This window comes from Protopterus annectens, chromosome 1.part1 (assembly GCF_019279795.1).
Source record: "Protopterus annectens isolate FY-2018-M chromosome 1.part1, PAN1.0, whole genome shotgun sequence".
NCBI classification, from domain to species: Eukaryota; Metazoa; Chordata; order Ceratodontiformes; family Protopteridae; genus Protopterus; species Protopterus annectens.
Genome location: NC_056726.1, coordinates 237,325,022 through 237,348,163, shown reverse-complemented (window position 1 = coordinate 237,348,163; position 23,142 = coordinate 237,325,022). Strand labels below are relative to the sequence as shown.

Here is a 23,142-nt window from a genome sequence, read left to right as displayed (position 1 = left end):
GGCCTTTGTCCAGCATCTCAGTTAAGTATTGTAAAATCTGAGGAATATTTGGCACGGCTGTATCAGTTTCTTGTGCCTGGTTCCAAGCACAGAATCTCTTCCATTTTCCAGCATAAGATTTTCTAGTACTAGGCCTTCTGGCCTACAAAATGACATCCATCACAGCTTTACTGAGAGGTGTGTTTTGTATGACTACATTATCCGCCATGCTGCCAGGTTTAAAGTCCTGAGTTGGCTGTGCAGGATCTGATTGTTTTGCTGGGACAGTAGGTGAGGTATTTAAGGTAAGGTCCAAGCTGGGCATTGAGACAAGTTCTTTAGGATTGGAAACCAGTACTGGCGGGGCCAGTCTGGGGCAATCAGTATCATTTTTGGCTTCTCCTGTCTGAACTTTAGGAGTACCTTGGGGAGGAGAGGCAGTGGGGGAAAGGCATATACTGATGGGTTTTTCCAGCTGAAAGATAGGGCATCCACTTTCCATGCTTGTCTGTGATAAGTCCTTGTGCAGAATTTTTTTAGTTGGTAGTTGTGAGGGGAGGCAAATAGATCTATGTTCGGGCATCCCCATTTCCTTGTTATCATGCTGAAGACTTGTGGATCCAGCTGACACTCATGGGGATCCATGAGGTTTCTGCTTAGTTCGTCTGCCAGAGAATTTTTCCTTCCTGGCAGGAATTGTGCCTGCAGATGTACTTGGTAAGTTAATGCTATGTCCCACAAAGTCATGGCTAGTCTGCAAAGGGGGTAAGAATGTGTGCCCCTCTGCTTGTTTATATACCACATGACCGTGGTGTTGTCTGTCTTTATCAGTAGTTGTCCCGGATGAAGTAGGTCCTTGAAGGCTGTCAGGGCATTCTGAACAGCTAGCATCTCTTTTTGATTGATATGTAGATGCATTTGGGTTGAGGACCATGTGCCCTGAATGCATCTTCCTGCCATGTGAGCCCCCCAGGCATAATCTGATGCATCCGTTGTTAGTGTCTGCCTGGCTGGGGGTAATGTGAATGGCTGTCCCTTGTTTTGGTGACAAGCCTTTGCCCATCATCGAAACTCCTGTTGTAGGCAGGGAATGAGTGTAATCATTGTTTCCAGGCTGTGGCAATGTTGAGTCCAAACACTTTTTAGGTACCATTGAAGTTTCCTCATATACAGTCTTGCATATGGAATTAGTAGGATGCAGGATGCCATGAAGCCCAAAGCCTGCAGAATTTTTCTTGCAGATAACTGGGCCTTTGTTGCCAACATTTTGAAATAGGTAGTCAGTTGCCTTGGTTTGTCTGGCGTGAGATATGCCATCTGGGCAGTTGTATTTAAGCTTGCACCCAGGAATATTATCTCTTGAGAGGGTACTAGTTTTGATTTCTTTTTATTGACTGTGTACCCTAGGCATGTTAGAAGTCTTTTCACAAATGCCAGATGCTGTAGAAGAATGTCCTTGTTCTCTGCATGAATTAGACAGTCGTCCAAGTAAGGATATATTTGTATTCTTCTTTGTCTGCAGAATGCAATTACTGGTGCCAGGCACTTTGTAAAGACCCTGGGCACAGTAGATAAGCCAAAGGGCAGTGCAGAGAATTGGTAATGCATTGAACCAACCTTGAATCTGAGATATCTTCTGCATAATTGTCTGATTGGGACATGCAGGTATGCCTCTTTTAGGTCTAAAGTCACAAGCCAAGCGTTCTTGCCCAGCATGGGCAGAAGCTGCTGCAAAGTCAACATCTTGAATTTTGGTATATCCAGGAATGTGTTCAGAATAGATGGGTCCAGTATTGGTCTCCAGGCCTTGTCCTTTCTGGGTACCAAGAACAGTCTTGAGTAAAAACATTGTCCCTGCTCTTGCTCTGGTACTTGTTGAATGGCCCCCATGTCCATGAGGGATGAGACTTGTTTTTGTGCCTCTGTCCATTGTTTTTTTGACAATTCTGGCCAGCCGTTTGCCTTTGGCAGGGAATGGAAATGGAACTTGTACCCTTGTGACATGATATTTTGAACCCACTTGTCCTGGGTTATAATGTGCCAGTTTTGAGAAAAAAGTGCTAATTATCCCCCTAAGGGTGCTGCCAGGAGATAAGTGCTTGGTGCAGGCAGGGGGAAGTCATTGGGACTGTTTCCTGTATGGTTGTGATTTGTCTTCTCCAACTTTGGAGGTAGAAGCACCCCGTTGCTTAGACCTGTATGAACCTTGTGCCTGGGATCTGCCTCTAGGGCATCTGGATCTGCCCCTTTGAGGTCTGTCTGACACAGGAAAGGACCAATTCTTTGTAGGCCAGTGTCTACTAAACCTAGGGGGCTGTACTTGTAAAAAATCTTTGACAGTTTGCATAGATTTAGCTTTGTCCTCTATTTTCATTAACAGCTCTTCTGCCTTAACACCAAACAAAATATCATGCTGTAAAGGTGCATCTAATAACTTAACTTTGACATGATCAGGCAGATTTTGTTCCTTTAACCAAGCATGCCTCCTAATTACAGAACCCATAAGTGCGGCCCTGCAGGAGGCCTCCAAAGAATCAAAACCACATTGCAAAGTATGCTTTCCAACTTGTTCAGCTGCATGCAATAAATCCTGCATTTCCTTGTTTTCTGCCCCTTCAGAGTTTAATAACATTTTCTGTTTAAGCAATGCCATGACATGTTGCTGATATTTGAGCATATGAAACTGACAATTTAAGGCCCTTATAGCCAAGGTAGCAGATGTGTAAACCTTTTTTTCCCATCTATCCAGTGCTCTAGAATCTCTGTCAGAGGGGGTAGGGTTTTTTTGCAGCAGAAGCCTTAACTCATTTGGGACCTTGTGAAATAGCTTCTGGGTCTGCAGCAGGGTTTTCAAAAAGGAACTTGTGAGAGTCAGGAACCCTGTAATATCTGTCAGGCTTAACAGGAGCTGGAGGTAAGGAGTCAGGGGTAAGACTAGACTCCAAAAACACATCATCTACAATGTCTAACAGGTGGAATGGCTAGTGGCCTGTGCTGAGGTAGTAAAAGGAAATCCCTGAGTGGAAATGCTCCCTCATGGTATGCAAGGTTTCCCCAAAAGAATAGTCCTCTGGAGGGGAAGCTGAAGGTATAGATTCTTCAGCATCAGAATCCTCATAGGGGGGAAGAGAATATTCCTGATCAGAAGAGGAATCAAAGAAATAGAAACCTGATCTGAAGATTCATAGTCAGTCTCTTGCCTAGGCCTCTTATCATGAGGGGGATGGGAACCCCTGATCAAGGTAATTAAGTCTTCGGCCATTTTGAGCATCTGTTTTTTGTGCATAGAGGCCTGTCCACATGGCTCTTGAGTTTGTTTCTTTGCTTTAGATGGTGCTTTAGCCTTTGCCTTTGAAGCTGAGGTTGGTTTAATGTAAAGATGTTTAGGTCTGAATACACCCTCAGAAGCCGGTGCCTACTTAGCGGCTCCGGACCCATCTGAAGGAATAGTATCCGAGTCTCCAATACCTTGAGTTTCCAGCGGCATGGCTGACTCCACATGGGAGTCGGTAGTGGCCTGCGACTCTAAAGTAGTGGGCATCAGGGGCTGCGAAAGCGCCTCACTGAGAACCGGCAAACCGGCAACTGGCGTAGGAGAAGCTTCGTCGTCGGTTTTGGGCCTCGGTTGTCTATCTCTCAACTTTTCTTTGCATTTTTTGTGAACTCCGGTAGTCAGATGACTATCCGATGACATTTCTGGATAATTAAACCGGCGTCCAAAATAGTTTAAAGCAAAATCATACCGACACTTAATATTGTGTTGGTTAAATCTAGCACAAAACCGACAACCAGAAACATTGTGATCAGGGCCTAGGCAAGGAATACAGTAAGCATGAAAGTCCTTATGGGGTATTTGTTTTCCACAAGAAATACAATTATTTACTTTTTCTGACGTCGGTCCGGAGCAAGAAAAAAGTTTCCCCAATGGGGTACTTAGCTTTATTGAAGACTTCGGATCTGAAACTCGAACATGAAAATCTCAGGAGTCGGCCGACCGGCACTTGTGAACTGCTTCTGCTTCGGGCACCGCGCGGCAAGAAAGACTGAAGAAAATGGCGTCCGCCACATTTTTTATACTCCTGACAACCTGAAGTCAGGGAAGGGGTAACAGCAGCCGACGCAGGACCCAGGACTTTGGAATTCAGGCCGACTGAGGGCAACCTGCCAGCAAGATTACCCAAATGTAATGACTGCAACAGTGAAACATGAAGAACATCTTGCTGCTTTTCAAGAAGAGACTTTTATTAATACACTGCATCTCCTTAACTCATCTCCCCATAGATGAAGCTGTCCCTGTGTTCAGCAAAACCTTCCGGGACACCACACCAAGAATAAAAAGTGTCAAAGCCAACCCTGCCCTATCCTTATCCTTAGTAACTAAACAACCCATAAAATGAAGAGATAAAGCATGAACGTCTGGACAAAAAATAAAACAGCTTCTTCTTTACTAGCATATAGACAACTAAGAAACCTAACAAAACCACTTATAACCAGAGATAAGAAACCTGCTACTTAACCAATCTAAACATACATACTAATAATCTAAAACTGATCTGGGCCTCAGTCAATAAACTATTCAATCCATGGCAAGCCATACAGCCAACACCAAACACACAGAAGCAAAATTATACCATAGCCAACCAATTCAGTGTCCACCTTATACAGGCAGAAGAATCATTAAAAAACAGGCAACTAATTAAGTTCTGAGGTCCATACTCAATCAAATAACCTCCTTCAGCATTTCTCCTTCCAAGCAGTTCCCATAAATATCATCAAAAAATGTCTCAAAAAATGAAAGTTTACTACAAGTGCCTCTGACAGTCCACCTGGCAAATATCTTAAAATAGCAGCCATGGCTATTGCATATCTAGTTTCACTTCTAAGAAATTGATCCATATCTGAAAACAAACACTCCTCACTTTGGAAAATTCATTCATTATTCCACTGCATTAGGATGGAATCAATATAGAGCTTTCAACCCATTGGCCTATTGCCATTTTATCTCCTCTATCAAAAATATTAGAAAAATGTATTCATGTGCAACTTCTCAATTATCTAATAGATACCGAACTTCTGTCTTCAACCCAACATGGCTTCCGTCCTCATCACAGTCCAACTACTAATTTGCTGAAATCTTTTAATACTGTCAATACCTGCAGAAATACTGGAAGCCTAGTCTCTGATGCTGCCTTCCTCCAGAAAGACTTAAATAAACTCTCATCCTTATGTTCACCAACCTTTCATTGCAGTGGTTCCATACCTACGTCTCAAACAGAGCACATGCAATGAAATGGAAAAATGCTTTCTCCATCTTCTTGCCAGTAACTACTGGTATCCCACAATGATCTAGACTAGGTCCCATACTTATCATAGTCATCAATGACTTGTATGCTGCTACAAAAATACTTACCTCGTTCAATTTTCTGATGCCGTGACCACAATCTTCTCTGCTAAATCTCTCTCTGAAATCCAAGATCATACACAGCAATCCTTATTACTTGAAACATGACTAAATAATTCATTACTTCTTAACCCTAAATAACTAAATTATTGCTCTTCACTCCAAAATGCATATCCAAAAAAAATTATTCACTGCTGTCTTTGCAAACAGCACCATAATAGAACAAGTAAACCACATAAAATTACTGGATGTCATCATAGATGACCAGTTGACATTTGAACACCATGTATCACAAGTGGTTAAAAAAAAAATAATTAAAAACTAGGTACATTATATAGAGGTAAATATGTACCTCAGTGGCATTGCCAGAAGACAATTAGCCTATACTTTCTTACTGCCATGTCTCCTCTATATTGACCCAGCCTTCACTAACCTTCAAGTTTCGCAACTGTCCTAACATGAGTGATGTGATAATAAAACAGCCCCAATCTGCAGTAAACTATAACAATAAAACAAATCACTGCCTAGCCCACAGAGAAAGTAAACTGGTCAGAACTACCACATTCCCTAGCTCTTTCTCAAATAACTACAATACACAGACTTCTCTTTAAGCGTGAAAAATTTTCCAGGCCTTAACAACCTAATACAACACTACTCCTTCAATAGAATTTTAAGCTCTGTAGAAAAATCATTGATCACTATAACCAAATCATTTAACATTGCAGGTGAATCTATATTCAAATAGTTCACCTAAAAACCGCATTCTGCTACCACTAAAATCCATTCAGAATATACACTCATTTAAAACCCAACCAAAAGTTCCATCTATAAAAATCAGTGGATCTGCTCCTGCATATCCCCAGGATAAATGACCCTGTTACCTTCAGCTTGCCATATCGTCAAACCATTTCTTTTCATTCAGAATCCTGTGCCCCACAACCAGACTTCACCAATACCTGAATAGATTTGCTAGCATCTCTCTGAACCCGTTTTATACCCGTTTTATACCCGTTTTATACCCTTCTTAATTAGAGTATTAACATATTTTGCCATACCTAGTTCCTTCCTTCTTTCACCTCCATTTTTTGAATTTCTAAATACTAATCACAGTATCTGTTATCTGTCCGAGAAAACCACTAAAACACCGCAAATGCTCAATGTTTATTATCTGTTGATGCATAAGTATCTTTTATACTGCTATAGTTGCCTTTATTTTCATTTGAATGTAATCTAATTATCAAATGTATGTGAAACTGTTAACATATCTTACTGAATGTCTGTTTAAACATGTTTGTAATAAGTTGGAGCTTTTCTCTCCAGGCCTCCCCTGAAAAGAATTTTTTGAATAAATCCAGTTGGACAAACCCAGTAAATAAAAAGCAAAATAAATGAATTTCAAGTTTACAAATGTTGTAATGTAGATTTCCATTCCCAGTCAGTAACACTGTCTCATTAGGGCTGAAATGAGGCTTGTCACTTACAATATCTTCTTATACTTCCAATCATGTCCTGTTCAAGCAGTATTCTTCATTTTTAAACACCTTTATTAAATTACCACTTGTGACATAGGCACATTTACATTTATACAAAAGTAATCAAACTCCACTGACAAGTTAAAATTAACAGACATTATGCTTCACAAATATTGCTGTAGTTCATGCAGTATTCTTATCCCCTGCTCCTTACCCTACCAGGTGGGAAAACTGCCTGCCTTCTTCTTTCAGGAGACTGTTGGTAACAGTTGTTGTTGTCTTTCAGCTTTTCCCGGTTAGGGGTCGCTACAGCGGAACTCCGGTCCGCTAATGATTGGCAGTAGATTTTCATGAACGCCACCTCGACGTTCAACCTTCAATGAAGGCACGCCCATTTATGCATGTCTTTCGAACGCCCACCCAACCGCGGGGAGGATGGAATTCATTTATAGTACCACACCTCTGCACAAGCTTACAGTTTATTTTATCCTCTGTAGCACCTCTTCCACAGTCCTCCCTGGCATGCCACTCATTCCACACATGGATAATTGCATATGAAGATCCTTTTTTTGCCAAGTTTGGTTACTACTTGTTCCATTCTTGTGAGGGTATTTGCACCTCACAGTTAGGCCTTGGTCTATTTCCATGTCTACCAAGCTACTCATCTCTTCCTGTTTGTCCATCTCATATCCCTAAAATGTAGCACTTGTACTACAGAAACATTCTGTTCCTCCTAAGATAAGCGTCCCGGAGCCCTATGCTCCTATGCGGAATACCAGGTGATTCTTTTGGTTCACTTCTGTTAGAGCTGTGAATCTGCTAATGTGTTCTGTAATGTAACATAATAGCATTATTTATCAGGTGACTAGTTTGCTTAATGTTTTATCTTTAGACGGTAATAATTGGGCTGTAAATTTTTGAGCCATTGCATCTAAGATCTGTCCTTATGTTTACAAATGCACTTCGCTTACACTCTCTTAATGCTTTTAAGCCTGTTGTCACTGACTCCGCTGAACTGCAAGATTTACTCTGAGAATGCGATATCTAAAGTTCTAAATCTTTTATATGTCTTTTGTTGTTCTCTTTTTAACTGATTATAACATTTTATTCCGGATTTAAAAATAATTGTAAACAAAATAAATGTAACCTTTTTCATGCAGCAGCTAATTCCTTTGCTCCATTATAACATGGTGTAGGAAGCTACTTATTTATAACATGAACCTTTTGCCAGCTTTTTTTTTCTTTAGGGGGCAAGCCTTTTAAGGCACGAATACTTGATCTATCCACCAATGTGCTTGGGTCTTTACTTTCAATTTTATATTTCGCTAGAAGAGTGTACACTGTTGCACTTGTCAGTCTTATATGTAGGGAGACCTAGTTTCATGTGTAGGGAGGCATAGCTTCATTATCAGTCCCTTCTCACTAGTTAAGAAACATGTTTGGTGAGTAATGGATTAGCTCTTTAATCACCAAGTTTATCATTGTTAAAAAATTAACACCAGCTGTGAGTGATGTGACCACATAATTAGAAAAGTACTTCTGTAAAAGTCAGCATCTGTGTCCTTGAACTTAAACTTTCTTTTCCATTGCAGAGCCATAATGGAACATAAAGAGCTGCTAAAAGTACCGTGGGACTGGCAGATCGGTAAGTGAAGGCTTTATTTCTCAGTAGCTTACTTGCTCTGGTACTACAAATGGTTGAAAAATTAAAAATGAGATGTAGAAATTAAAGACTATTTGCTTAAGAAAAAATGGTGCATTACTGATTTGTCTGAATTAACAGTATCTCTGCACTAATATAATCATCTCGTACAGTCTGAAAACAGTATCAAGAGACCCCACTGGGAAATAACAATATGAAAGACAGCAGTATCAGTTCCAAAAATGTGAGCATTTTTGTATATACATAAATGAGAAGGAAAGAGAAACGCATTGCACTTTTTGTGTTTCAAAGTCATATGAAAGTAGGATATTGTTTACTGATACTGTATCAGAAGTGAACACAGAAATTCTTTCATAACTCTGTGAACATAAGGGAGAAAGAAGATCCTGTAAAGTCCAATGTAAGTTTGAATAATGCAGTCTTTATGCGTTCATTTTCATCCCTGTTACTATGTAATGGAAAGATCTCATAGTCTGCAGCATTTTATTTTAAGGATTTAGTTAAGTGAGTGATTGTAAATACTTTTCTTTGATTTTTATGCCAGACATGAAGTAAGATAATAAAATAAAAGTAAAATAGTAAGATGATTTAAAGAGCCCATTGTGAGGCTGCAGCCTATGAGAAGGAAGAGATTTAAAACTGCCGTCAGGATTTTGTGTTGTGGTGCTGACAGCAGAATTTTAATTATCACCATTGCTGTCTGACAGCTAGAAAATAGATGTGTGGAGTGCATCAGTTCAGTCTATTCACACCAGTACATATTGCACTGTGTACGACAGAACACCCCATCCAGTGGCATTCTGGGACAGTATAAATGAGGGAGGGTTGTACTGGTGAGACAGCAGCATTAAAGGAATATTCTCTTTGTATGGGGTTATAGTGTCATGATAGACCATTGTATGTAGTAGTAACCTAGTACAACTTTCCAATACAAAGATTAGTGCTCAAGTGAAATTATACATGTAGTCTGAGAGCTGTAATTAAGTCCTACAGAAATACTCTAAAACAAGACAGACTCAGGTTTTCCCACCCTACTGTTTCAAAAATAAATAAATAAATAACTAAAACAAAAATAAAAATAAAAAAATAGGCAGTAAAAGACATCACTGACCAGACTGAAAATCAACTGGACATTGAGAATATAGAGGCACGTATATGCTGGAAAGAATGATGCTCACAACAAAATTATGAGATTAAATTTGTTTCTGAACCAGTTCTTTTTCTCCCCCCAAAATAAACTGATTTCATATTGAAGTTTAACAATTCATAAAGGTACAAGGGCAGCCAATGAAGTGCTGGACAGCAGACTATACTAGTTGTCCGGGTTTCAAAATGAACCCGGTTTACCAAGTGAATGCAAAGGCTATGTATACAAAAGCTGCCTTTTGGACTAGGGGACCTTTCCCTACCTTTGATGGTATGTAATGGAGAGTCTAGGAAAAAATAAATCTCAGAGCAGCTGTGTGCCTACCTCCATATGTATCCAGACTTAGACTCCAGTCTTATCATGGAATGAATCAATTAGACTTAAGACTCCAGTCTTATCATGGAATTAATCAATTAGCACTTAAAAAACCTCCAAACCTCCAAATACTGCACCCATCTTATTTTGGATTTGTCAAGGGCAAGTCATATTCACTCAACCTGGTGGATTTTTTGAAAGTGTGACAAAAGCAACGGTACACACCAAATACCTCAACTTGGCCAAAGCTTTTGACACAATTCCCCAGTCAGCCATGGTAGAAAAGCTAAATAAACTGAGAATAAACTCCTGTGTCACCAACTGGATTGCCAACTGGCTTACAGATAGGACACAGATAATCAAAACAGGAGAAGTTATGTCCACAAAGAGACCAGTCAACAGTGCAATCCTCCAGGGTTCTGTGCTGGGATGTTCTCTGTTTGGCATCTACTTTTCTGAAGTAAATGTCAATACCAAAGGGTTCTGGCTGATTAAGTTTGTAGATGACTGCAAGATAGGAACAGTCTTTGAATCCCCAAATGGCTTAGACACCCTGCAGGAAGTTTTGTCTCAAGTAAATAACTGGTGCCAAAATCATGGACTGAAACTAAATGCCAAAAAATGCATTATTATATACTTTAGGAAGTCATCTACCCCAGGGAACTACCACATTGACAATATGCCCCTAAGAGTTGACCCAGTTGTTCGGAATTTGGGTACTTATGTGAAAAGTGACTTAACTTTTGATTAACGTGTGTCTATTGTTGTAAAACAAGCCTTCTATATTGCAGAGCTTATAAACAAAGGGACCGTGTCTAGATCTAGGGATGTTATTATCCCCCTTTACTCAGCCCTCATTAGGCCAGTCATTGAATATAATGCCCCCTTTGGCATGTATCTGTTCAGACACATGCAACAACTAGAATGCCCACAGAGATACCTTACTAAAAGGACAGAAGGCCTAAACAACATGTTCTACATGGTCCAACTCAAAGCCCTTTCACTATACCTGGTATCCTACAAACAGCTAAGAGGTGGCCTGTGTCTATCATACAAGGCATCCTCCTATTCATTACTGATGGATTTACTGCACATCAGCAAGTCAGATGGCTTCAGAAATACTTGGTTTAGGGATCTAATCCTCTTCTGCAACATCAACAGAATGGTTTGAAGGGACAGGTATATCTCACAGAAGATAGCGCTGCTGTGGAACAGTCTCACCATCCACATAAATCAAAGCTCATCCCTGCCCAGTTTTACTTATTCTATGGATGAGAAACAGAAAATTTACTCCAGGACTGCCCCCTGTACTACTAATGGACAGAGGCAGCTCCTAAATGCTTTATGCCATGCATGGGTCCCCTCAAATTATCTATGGTATGATCCCAGTTATTCTCATTAGGAATAATATATAAGTATCAACCATGAGTTGGGTAAGGCCAGTCTATAACCAAATGAGATTATTTTGAGCGCAAAAAGCAAACTTGACTAGGCTTAAAATGGCCAGCAAGGGCATGTAGGCTGTGTACATATATGTGCATATCCCTGGTCATGAATGAGAAAGTGTTAAAGCCAGCATAAAGTAGTAAAACTCCTTTAGGTTTATTGAAACTAGCTGGTGTACTAATGTCATTGTTTCTCCTTGATATGTTTTGCATGGTTCCCCTTCACAAAGTCGAACGGCCACAATCTTGAAAGTCATATGGTCGAGAGCATATGTTCGAAATTGTGGAAGCTTGACTCTGTGAATGGGGAACGGCTTACAGCGAAGAACGGGAGGTGTGTAGAGGTGGCGAAGGTGAATAAGTTTAAGTACTTGGGATCAACAGTTCAGAGTAATGGTGAGTGTGGAAGAGAGGTGAAGAAGAGAGTACAGGCAGGATGGAGTGGGTGGAGAAGAGTGTCAGGAGTGATTTGTGACAGACGAGTACCAGTAAGAGTGAAAGGGAAGGTCTACAAGAGGGTAATGAGACCAGCTATGTTATATGGGTTGGAGACAGTGGCATTGACAAAAAGGCAGGAGTCAGAGCTTGACGTGGCAGAGTTGAAGATGTTAAGATTTGCACTGGGTGTGACAAGGATGGACAAGATTAGGAATAAGTATATTAGAGGGTCAGCCCAGGTTGGAAGGTTTGGAGACAAAGCCAGAGAGGCAAGATTACGTTGGTTTGGACATGTGCTGAGGCGGGATGCAGAGTATATTGGGAAAAAGATGCTAAGGATGAAGCGGCCAGGTAACAGGAAAAGAGGAAGGCCTAAGATAAGGTTTATGGATGTGGTGAGAGAGGACATGCAGGTGGTTGGTGTGACAGAGCAAGATGCAGAGGACAGGAAGAAATGGAAACAGTTGATTTGCTGTGGCGACCCCTAACGGGAGCAGCCAAAAGAAGAAGGAGGAGGTGTGGGGGGTGCAGGGGGGGCTTGCTCCCCTGTAGAAACACTTTGCTGTGTTACGTTTTTCTGTTTTTTAGCTCCCTTTCACAAAGTTGAGCTTCAGAAACTCAAGCATCTAGCTTCGGCCATATGCATTTCGAGTTTCTGAATGTTTGACTTTGTGAAGGGGAACCATTTTGCACATTTCCACTCTGACCTGTGAAACATGTCTACCACTGCCATATACTTAAGGTAGATGGAATACCCCAAACACTTGATAGGATAAACAGGTTTGTGAATGATTCCATGTATTTCAGATTTTAGAAGTGCCTGATGAAGTGTCCACAATGAGTATTGACACATTTTTCAATGTAATATAGCTACTGTGGTGTGAAGCAGTTTACAGAGGTGCATTAAACCAGAACAACTCACTCACTAAGTTTTTCTAAATCCTGCTTATGGAGTTTCTAAATAAGTGAACTACATACAGCACATACAGAATGATTTATCATAAAAAGATACTTTGTATGTTGTATGCCTAGTGCTTTTAACCTGCTTGCTCCTATTCCTTTGTGGTTGTCTTAATTTCCTTTGCTCCTCTCCTCAACACCCCCTCCCCATCATACATAGACCATCCTTTAAGCCTCTGCCTTCAAAAAATCTGTTTCAGAATTGCCTCTGAAAGTGCATATTTTCAAAAGTAGTTATCCTTGAGCTCTACTTTCTTATCATAAAACTCACCCAGATGTATTGATATTCAGCAAAATCTTAGCCATACTGGCTTATACACTCATTCTGTAAAACATTTCCATAACCGTGTAGCTCAATCAAAAAGTATATCATCAAGTATAGTTAATTGAAGATAAACATGACCAAAACAAGTTTTGGTGAACATCAGGTGTATGTATTTCTAACAAGAAGCAAGGCCCCACCACTCCCCATGACTGGGGATACTGCCAAACTCCAGAACTTAAATATACCTATTTTGAGGTTGCACACTGGTGTATCAAAAATAGAACTCCTCTGTTAACAAAAAGTTGTTTCACACAAATTTTCTCACTGAAAGTGCCTTTGATCGACTGACACACATCCAACATTTTCAGTGTAGCTATTCTTAATATCAACAATCTAAATAACAGGTAGTCTTAAATAGAGGCCTAGTTACTTACAGAGCATCTTGACACCATTGATTTGACTGACTCCTACATTAAAGGCTCATTCTACCTCTTTATAGCTACATTCTGGAGCACTATCATCTGTTTTATAGCAATAGGCTTAAAACTACATTTGAAAGAGGAACACTCCTCTTAATTACAAAAAAAAGTTGATATTAGTCCAGATGTTAACAAAATCTAACTTCACTACTGACAACTGCCCTAACTGGATAATGGGTACAGTCCTACAAGGAAATTATAGTAAACCAAAGATTAAGAACCATCAATAGTAAGCTGCACCATTCATCCTTTCCCTTCTTGAGCAAATTACATAGTAAGTGTGATCTACTGCACATTCCAAAATTCCATAATTCTAAGTAAATTCAACATTAATGCTACAGACCCTAACTTCTTAAATCCCTTGGACTCACCTAACTTGGGGTTGTGCCTACTAGGCCAAAGACTACAGGAGGGCAAGATTCTGTCATTGATTTAATATGGTCCACCATAGCCATGATATCCTTTCCATCTGGTCTTACCAAAAGATAGGCCATCACCCAATCTTTTACAAATGGTCATTTAAGCTTCCTCTTTATGTTCATGGTTGTTCTGTGTCTGAAAGCATGAGAGCAGCACCCATCTCTCACTTAGAGGAATAGTCTCAAGCCCACTCTACAGTGTTACCTCTCCAAATAAAACTTACTCCTGCTTCCAAAATGTTCTCTTGAAGACACAGACCCTCTCCTCCTGGCTAGTAAAGAAGACTAAAAGGTCAAAAGTGCTCCTAATCAACTGCAGAAATAAAAGCTCTTTTTTAAGGAAAGAGATAATGCATGGCTTAACTGAAAAAATACTCCCTTGACAAATCCTTATACTGTTATTATCAGCCCTTGAAGAAAAACAGTAGACTAGTCACTAAGTCTGCAAAAGCTACTTACATGAGAAACATGACTTAAACATTTCACTTATGTTGCATTGATGAGGTCACAAAAAGTCAGAAACATGGCATGTCTACAGCTAGTGGGGTGGGGATTTGTTGGCCTGAAGGTACTCATAAAGACTTACCTTAGAAACATGTAGACATCAATGGTGTCATCCTTTTGTCTTTTCTGAAGAGATATAAAAGACTCAGGAGGTACTATAACAGAATCCCCACAGTTTCATTTAGCTTACAAGCTGTCTGACCTAGAACAAATGATTTCTTTAGTAACCTAACCCCATACAACAGTACAGACACCACCATGCCTCTCAACTGTCCAGATTTGCACAGAATGTCTAGATTTTAGCCTCATATTTTTGGTCTGTTCCTCAGAAAATGCAGTCTTCTGGCAAATCAGTGAGGATTGAAGTCACCAAATAACAACATACGTTTTAGTTCCAGGCTTCATATATGTCATTAAATGCATACTAACACAAGTCCTATTATTCGAGCAATTTTTCATTGTTTATAAGAACAATATTTAAAAACTGTCCCAATTTTTCGGCCTTTGTCCCACCATTATTTTCGGCTTTGTCCATATTTCTTGTGCTAATAGGTTGAGAAGTACAGACATCACATTGCTCACTAACTGTTGTACTACATACGACTGTATACTGATATTTCACTTAATAGGTTGATAGGCTCATAGGATGATACTAGGCTATTGGCCCAGAGGCCCTTATAAGAGTAGCCAAGAATTTCACCCCTGTTCCCTCAAAGTCAACACCTGTTTCCACTGTCCAGCAGGGACACAGGTGGGATCCCAAGGGTATATTTTCTGTTTCCCATCTAGTCGTCCAGGTTCCTCTTAAAGAGGGCTAGAGAGGTACTCTGCTTGACATGGAGAATGAGTCTATTCCGCAGATGGGGGAGTCTACCTCCTACTCCATATTTATTTGTCTCTCACAAATCAGTTCTTAATCTCCTTAACAAACTAGACAAAAGAACATCCTCCAAATGCAACAAATTGCATGCTGTATTTCTAGAAATGTTTCTCGTCTTATAGCTGAACCACTCACTCACATATTTAACTTATTCATTACCATAGGTGTCCTTCTTAGACAATTCAAGCATAAACACATCATTTCCATATCTAAACCCAAAAGATCCTCTAAACTTTAAACCAACATCAAACTACTGCTCAGTAACCAACATCTTTGAAAAACAAGTGTATGACCCTATAATCAAACATATTAATGAATATGGTCTAGTAACAGGTAATCTACACGTGTTTAGGTCAGGATTTAGCACTTTAACAGCACTTTATACGCTAACTGAAACATTAGCAGTGTAGTTTTCACTGAAGATCTTTTTCAATAGATGTGCCCTGGGGCTTTGATACAGTGAACTACAACACATTCATTAAAAACCTCAAATAAATAATCTTTTTGTCCTGGTGTTATGAAATGGCTTATAAGCTAATATAAATATTCTAACTTCACCCCCCTACTGGTACTAGCTGGTATGCACTATTATCCACTATCTAATAGACCAAAAAACTGTACTCCCGTGCATTTTATTAACTAAAAACACGCTACAATATGTACTCCAAGAGTAAAATCTATGCATTTCTAACTACGTCCATCCTATTACTGCCTGTCCTACTCCTCCTCCTTATACGCACATCACTTAACATCCACTTACACCCCAAAACATATCTCCCCTACAAACCCAAATTGCTGTAGCCATATAATCACCAAACCTTCACCATTTTTCCATCTGTCTTCTCATTAAATACTCCCTTACCAAAAATACACTTACCTTACACCCAACTCACCCCTACCAAACACAAAACCAAATACTACACCCCCACTGCTAATATGCTCTGACTCGTCTACCTCCACAAAAACATTCTCTTAGCTGGAGACATTCATCCCAACCTTGGTCTAACACACTCCACTGCTAGCCCTCCTAACCCCAAAGTTAATAATATCCCAAACAAACATCTTTCCTTCCATTCAATAAACACTAAGAGTATTCTGAACAAAGTAAGTGAACTACATGCTTGGATCTCCCACCATACTCCAGATATCCTTATTCTGACTGAAACCTGGTTGAAATCCCAACACCAAGACATACAGATCTTACCCTCTGGCTATAGCATAAACTGTCTAAATCAACTAAAAAGGAAAAGTAGAGGCGTTGCTATCCTAAACTTTAACCACTGTACCATTTCTAACTCTACTTTTACATCCCAAGCCTTTTCCCCAGCCGAAATTTTATCTGTAAACCTAAATATTAATACCCATTCCACTATCACCATTGCAGCAATTTACATTCCACCAGGTGATAATATCCCCCTACTGGAAAATATGATTGCTCATATCTCCCAACACATCCCAAATGAAACTATCATTCTTGGGGATGTCAACATTAACTGTCTGTCTCTCACCTCTAAAAACTCCTCACAACACCTTAATCTCTACGGCTTTATTCAACTCATCTCTGTTCCCACTTATTTCAATAACTCACATACAGCCTCATCTCTCCTTTACTGGATTCTTTTGTCTCACCCTTCCAAATACCATAACCCTGAAATGCTACCAAATTCCCTAAGTGATCATTGTCCAGTAAAAATGCTAAGATACACATCCCATCAAGCTAAACCTCAAAGGTTTATCAAACACCGACAACTAACAAACTTTAATCCTGAAACTTTCAAATCTTTACTATCAAAAGTGAACTGGAATTCCTTAAAACTACTCCCTTTGGATGAAGCTGTCCACTTTTTTAATCCACTTTCCTTAGTATTTTAAATTCTGTGGCACCCCTTAGAACAATCTGCATAAAGTCTAACATAGCCCCATGGCTGACTGTAAACACATGTGCACTACTAAGAAATAAAGACAGAGCATGGAAAATTTGGACTAAAACTAAACATCAACCAGACCTCCAGAAATATAAAGAACTTAGAAATCTTGCCAAAAGTCACATAAATAAAGATAAGAAAAACTTCTATAATAATCCATCTTTTACCTTTAAATCCAACCCTAAAAAGTTCTGGCACTCTGTAAATCAAATACTACACCCAGGTATGCAAGCCTCCCCTAACCTCATCCTGACAAAACTCATAGGTTCATAGGTTCATACTAGGCTATCTGCCCGAGGGCATTTATAAGCCTAGCCCATAGTTTTGTCCTTTAGTTTGGAGAAACTATGCCCATTATTTTGCTGTGCCTCTGTCGAGCAGTGACACTGAGGTAACCCCTGGGATGTATCTGCGATCTCCCATCCATTGGTCAAGATTCCTCTTGAACAAGGCCAGCGAGGTGCTCTGCCTCACATAAACCGGGATTTTGTTCCACAGCATAGGGAGTCTTTGGGTGATGAATCTATCCCTCCAGCACGTCCTATTAATAACCGTGTTGAGGTTTAAGTCTCCGCCCTTGTGGCTCTGAGGGATCTAGATTTTTTTAGATGAAGCATGTTCATCAAATCTGGGTTTGACATGGCCTTGTATGTCAGGCATAGGTCACCTCTGAGCAAGCGGTAAGCAACTGAATATAACTGGAGTTCTTTCAGTCAGGCAGCATAAGACAGATTTTGAGACCCTTTATCCTTTTGGTGAGGAACTTTTGTGGCCTCTCCAGCTGCTGCAAGTGTCGGGTCAGATACATTCCGAATGGGGCATTGTACTCGATCATTGGTCTGATGAGTGATGAGTATAGGAGACTATGACTTCCCTTGATCTAGATGTGAATCCCTTCATGATAAGGTGGGCAATGTAGAAGGTCTTCCTAACTACTTTAGCAATATGAGTGTCGAATGAAAGGCTACTGTCAACCTGGGTTCCCAGGTCCCTAATAACTTCTTCTGTGTTCAGGGATTGCCACCTATATGGTAGCTAGGGGTAACCTTATTTTTGGTATGACTATGCATTTCTTGGCATTTACCTTTAGGCCATGGCTCTGGCACCAGTTATCCATTTCTGTGTGACCCTTCTGAAGGATATCTGTGTCGGATGTGTTTTCAACTCCAGTTTGCAGTCATCTGCAAACTTTGTCAGCCATAACCCTCCTGTGTTTGCTTGTACTTCAGAAAAGTAGATGCCAAACAAGAGTGGGCCCAGGACTGAGCCCTGTGGGACACCACTTGTGACAGGCTTTGAATCTGACATGGCGCCAGCAACTCTGACCCTGTGGGTTCTGTCACTCAGCCAGTTTGCAACCCATCTTGTAATGTATGGGTTTACATTTAAGTTGATGAGTTTTCAATGATACCCGAGTGAGGTATTGTATCAAAAGCCTTTGCCAGGTCTAGGTAGGCTGTATGGACTGCCTTTCCTCAATGGCCTTGGTGACTGTTTGAAAAAGTCAACCAAGTTTAGAAGGCATGATCTGCCTTTGACAAAGCCAAACTGGGTTGGATCCAAAGTCTGCAAGTTCCTATGTCTTTATTTATGAGATCCATTATGATCCTCTCCATGGCTTTGCAGATAAGGCTTGTCAAGCTAATGGGACGGTAATTTCCAGGGTCGGTGGAGGCACTGCCTTTGTGGAGTGGGACCACAGATCCAGAGGTGAGACTAAGATTAAACAGCTGTCCTAACTGTGGGTTTAATTCCTCGTTGAGTTCATGGAGCACACAGCCGACACCATCAGGTCCCATGGATGCTGTGTTCTTTGCCTTGAGAGCAATTCTCACCTTTTGGGGCTACAATCATTTGGTATAGATATCTCTCCTTTAGGGAGGGAGGGGGAAGTTTGCACTGAACCTTTCAGCCAGTATGTTGGCAATGTCTGTAGGATCAGTAATCTTCACATCATTTTGAACTAATTCTGAGCATATCTGGGAGTTTCCTCCTAGGTTTCTGACATAGCTAAAGAATGCCTTATGGTTGTCTTTAGAGTCCTTAGCTATTTTTTTCAAAATTAGCTTTGGATGATTTTATGAGAGCTCTTAGCTTTTTACTTATAGTGATCAGCGGTGTCTTACCTTTTAAGGATTTTGCTCTATCTTGTAGTAGCTTTCTCCTTTTGTTGTAGAGTTTGTTTATGGCTGGGGTCCACCAGACTGGACGCTTGCCTTTGGTACAAAGAGTCTTTGTTTTGCTTGGGATTGCCTGATCCATGCAGCCCTGCAGGTGCTGGTAGAAGGCATTTGTAAGTGATTCAGCGGTTTGAGTAATGTTAACCGCTGGCTCAGGGGCCTTAAAGGAGACCACACTAGTCTTTAGAAGTGTGAAGTCGGCAAGTTCTTTACTGTGGTCTTTTCGATGAGGACCTCCAGCGAGATTAGTTTGTGATCAGATCTCACCAGTGAGGGGTATACTTCCGGCGTTGAACATTGTGCTCCCATGTTCATGATGATGAGATCAAGTATGTTTTCTTCTCTTGTGGGGATGGTGACTAGTTGTTCCAATGCATTTGAGTTTATGAATTCCAGGAACTTTTGGGCTAGAGTGTTTGGGCTTGAGTAGTGTTCCCAGTCTATATTAGGGTAGTTGAAGTCACCTAGTATGATGGTGTTCGGAGATACATTTATCCCCTCCAGTGTTCTCAGGAAGGCCATATGAGGTTCCTGAGTTTGCGAGGGTGGCCTGTAACATGCTACAAATTGCAGAGCAGTCTTGCCTATGGTTAATTGCACTTGGATGGTTTCCGATGCATCGTGCGATGCCACCAATCTTGAGGTGTGGGTGTCCTTGATGAATATGGATACCCCTCCTCCTTTCTTGGTATTGTCCAGGTTTTGGGGCTGGAACGCATGATATGAGGTAAAACCTGATAGTGCTGGGGTGCTCTCAGGAGCTTTGAACCAGGTTTCTGTCACAGCACAGACATCGATGTTCTCCATTCTGAGAAAGGCCTCGAGTGCATGCATCTTGAGGTTGAGACTTCTGGCATTGAGCAGCATTACCCTTAGTTTTTTTTCTTTGTTTTGTTCTAGGGTGGTAGGTTTAGAATTTGAGCCTTGCCTAAAAAAGGCACTATGGGGGTGGCAAGAGCCTTTGCCAAAATCCGGAATCCCAGGGTTGACAAGTGCAAGCCGTCCCTTAGCGTGGCTTGTCCAGCATGTCATCCCAGGCAGACAGACATTGGATCCCCTTTGAATGACACCAGAGTTTAAGCCAATTGTTAAAGCTGATCATCTTATCTCTGTATTGTGGCATCATTCTTGGTGAAGGTAGGATACTGCTCAAGGTCAGGGTCATACCTGCTTGGGCTACATAATCAGAGAGCTCCTCTATGTCTCTTCATGTAGTCCAAGGAGGTGCGTCTCAGGTCGTTAACACCAGCGTGGACAATGATTGAGTCGTACTTGTACCTGCTGTTGAGAGACCTTAGTGCATGCGTTATGTGGTTCTAGCACCCGACAGACAGCTTACTGTGACCTTCTCCTTACTCAGTCTGGTGGCGGGGCGTCAGTGTGTCTGACTATGGAGTCACCAATGACTAGTGTGTCTGGTATTGTGTTTGGCCTTAAGGGCTGTGACTGCTTGACACTCTGACTGTGTGGTCTATGTGTTGCAGGTGTTGTGTTCTGAGGTGGTAGTTGTTTGGGTGTCTGCTTTGGTGGCCTCTGCTGTTTGGTAGATTTTTGATCAGAGCCTCCGAGTATGTCTTGTGTGTTTATGTGTATGATTTGAGGTTGTGATGGTATTATGTGAGACTGGGTCTATAGTGTGTGTGGTTACCTTCTCCTCCTGTCTGGTCATGCCAGTCCTATGTTGAGAGAGCTCAGCCTCCAGTTTGGCCGTATAGTTGCATCTCTCGCATGTATTTGTGTTTTGTGGGAGGAGGAGAGGGTTGTCTGTGTACATGAGGCAATTGTAACATTGCCTCAATATTCCAGGTTCACCAGCTGAGCAGGAGAGGACATTAGCAACTGATCCCTCGACATGCTAGAAGGAATAGACAGAAAAACTTAAGAAAGGTTCTGGGGATGTGGGTGACCGCGAAATGGGGTTTGCTTTTTTTGGGGTACTTTCTATAACAAGAGTGCTGTATCGAGGTGATAAGTACTGTAGGAGCAAGTGCTTCACTATACAGATAGAGAATAGTCTACTTGGGAGTCAAGTAGAGATAATTTATAGTTGTAGGATACACTAAATAGGACAGTAGTATACTTTGAGGAAGGTAGTTTTAAGGGAAAATTTGAAGAGTGGACTTTAGGTAGCCCTAATAGTTTAAATCTGATTAACCGCTGCCCTAGTGTGAGAAAATGACCCAAAATGGCCGATTACTAGTTGCTGCTTCTAACCACTCCTCTGAGGACAACCAAGCAGCTCAGTACTCCCCACTCCCACTGGTGAGTAAAGAAACTGCCTCTGGCCACACAAGAAAATGGAGGAACACAGAAACCAAATACAAAGCCCAGGGATCAGCAAAATCTGATCACTGGAACAACTAGCTAGGAAAGTTTAGGAAAGGAGAAATATTTTTTTTTGTTTTTTTTACAAACAGACAGAAAAAAATGCAGTAAATGCTTTGTTTTCGACTAAATTGCTATCAAAGGCTGGTACACTTGAGTGTATTAGCCTGTTTGTTACTTTTAAGCAATACTTTAGCCCACAAGTGAAATCAACAATATAAGCTCACAAAAACAGGAAAATAAGGTAATAAAACAGTAATATGATGAAACTGCCTCCATATTTAACAACTACTTTATAGACTCAATATCCAAATTACTAAATCAAGACACAAACCATCCCACCAACAGTAATAGACCTAATAGCTCAAACACTTCCATCAGTAGTAACCCTACCACTACCTTCTCCCTCAAACCTGTCTCCAATAACTATATTAAAACTCAACTATCTAAATTAAAACCTTGCTCCACATCCATAGACAACATTCCCTCTGTATTCCTTCAGGTTGCTGCTGATGTTCTTGCTCTCCCAGTTTCTTTTCTAATAAATCACTCTATTACGGAATCCACAATCCTTTTATCTGGAAGCAATTTTACACCCTTCCAGTACACAAAGGAGGAAACTCCACAGATGTAACTAATTTTAGACCCATAGCCATACTCTCACCACTCTCCAAAATTCTGGAAAAATGTATGCACAATCAAGTCTTACACTACCTTCTGCAAGAAAATCTACTCACACCTACCCAACATGGCTTTCGGCCCATGCGCAGCACTACTACAGCTCTCCTGTCTTTTCTAAACTCTGTATCACTAGCTAGAGACAGTAACAAACTTATTACCTATCTCTTCATTGACCTCTCTAATGCCTTTGATACAGACTCTCATAAACTTCTTCTCCTTAAACTAGCAAATGTACACTTCTCTCCATATCTTGGTTTAGCAGCTATATCTGATAGACTCCAATCAGTCAAATGGCTCTCAGCTTTCTCCCCTCTTCTTCCTGTTAAAATGGGTGTTCCACAAGGCTCCATCCTTGGGCCCCTTCTTTTTAACATCTTTACCAACCTTCTCTACTCCTCTTGTCCTGGATCCTCACTGATGCAATATGCAGATGATTTTACACATCACTATTGCTGAATCAGCAACTCAACTAAAATCAGACACACAGTCCTCTTTTAACTCTGTAGAAAACTGGCTATCTGAACACCAACTTATCCTTTATCCAAAGAAAACCAAATTACTACTCTTTCTCCCTAAAAACCTTAACCACATAAAGTCTTCCTTCTCCATACTGTCACAAAATAATACTCAAATACAGGTGGACACCAGTACAAAACTCTTAGCT

General features: G+C 40.7%; 1 protein-coding gene across 1 annotated transcript in view; it reads left to right on the top strand.

The window, feature by feature from the left end:
- The window catches only part of SLC35F1 (solute carrier family 35 member F1), a 1,996,989-nt gene that overhangs the window by 1,659,466 nt on the left and 314,381 nt on the right, over positions 1-23,142 (top strand). Inside the window, exon 6 of the mRNA XM_044074280.1 lies at positions 8,445-8,497. Coding sequence (XP_043930215.1) covers positions 8,445-8,497 — 53 coding nt within the window. The remainder of the gene's footprint in view (positions 1-8,444; positions 8,498-23,142) is intronic.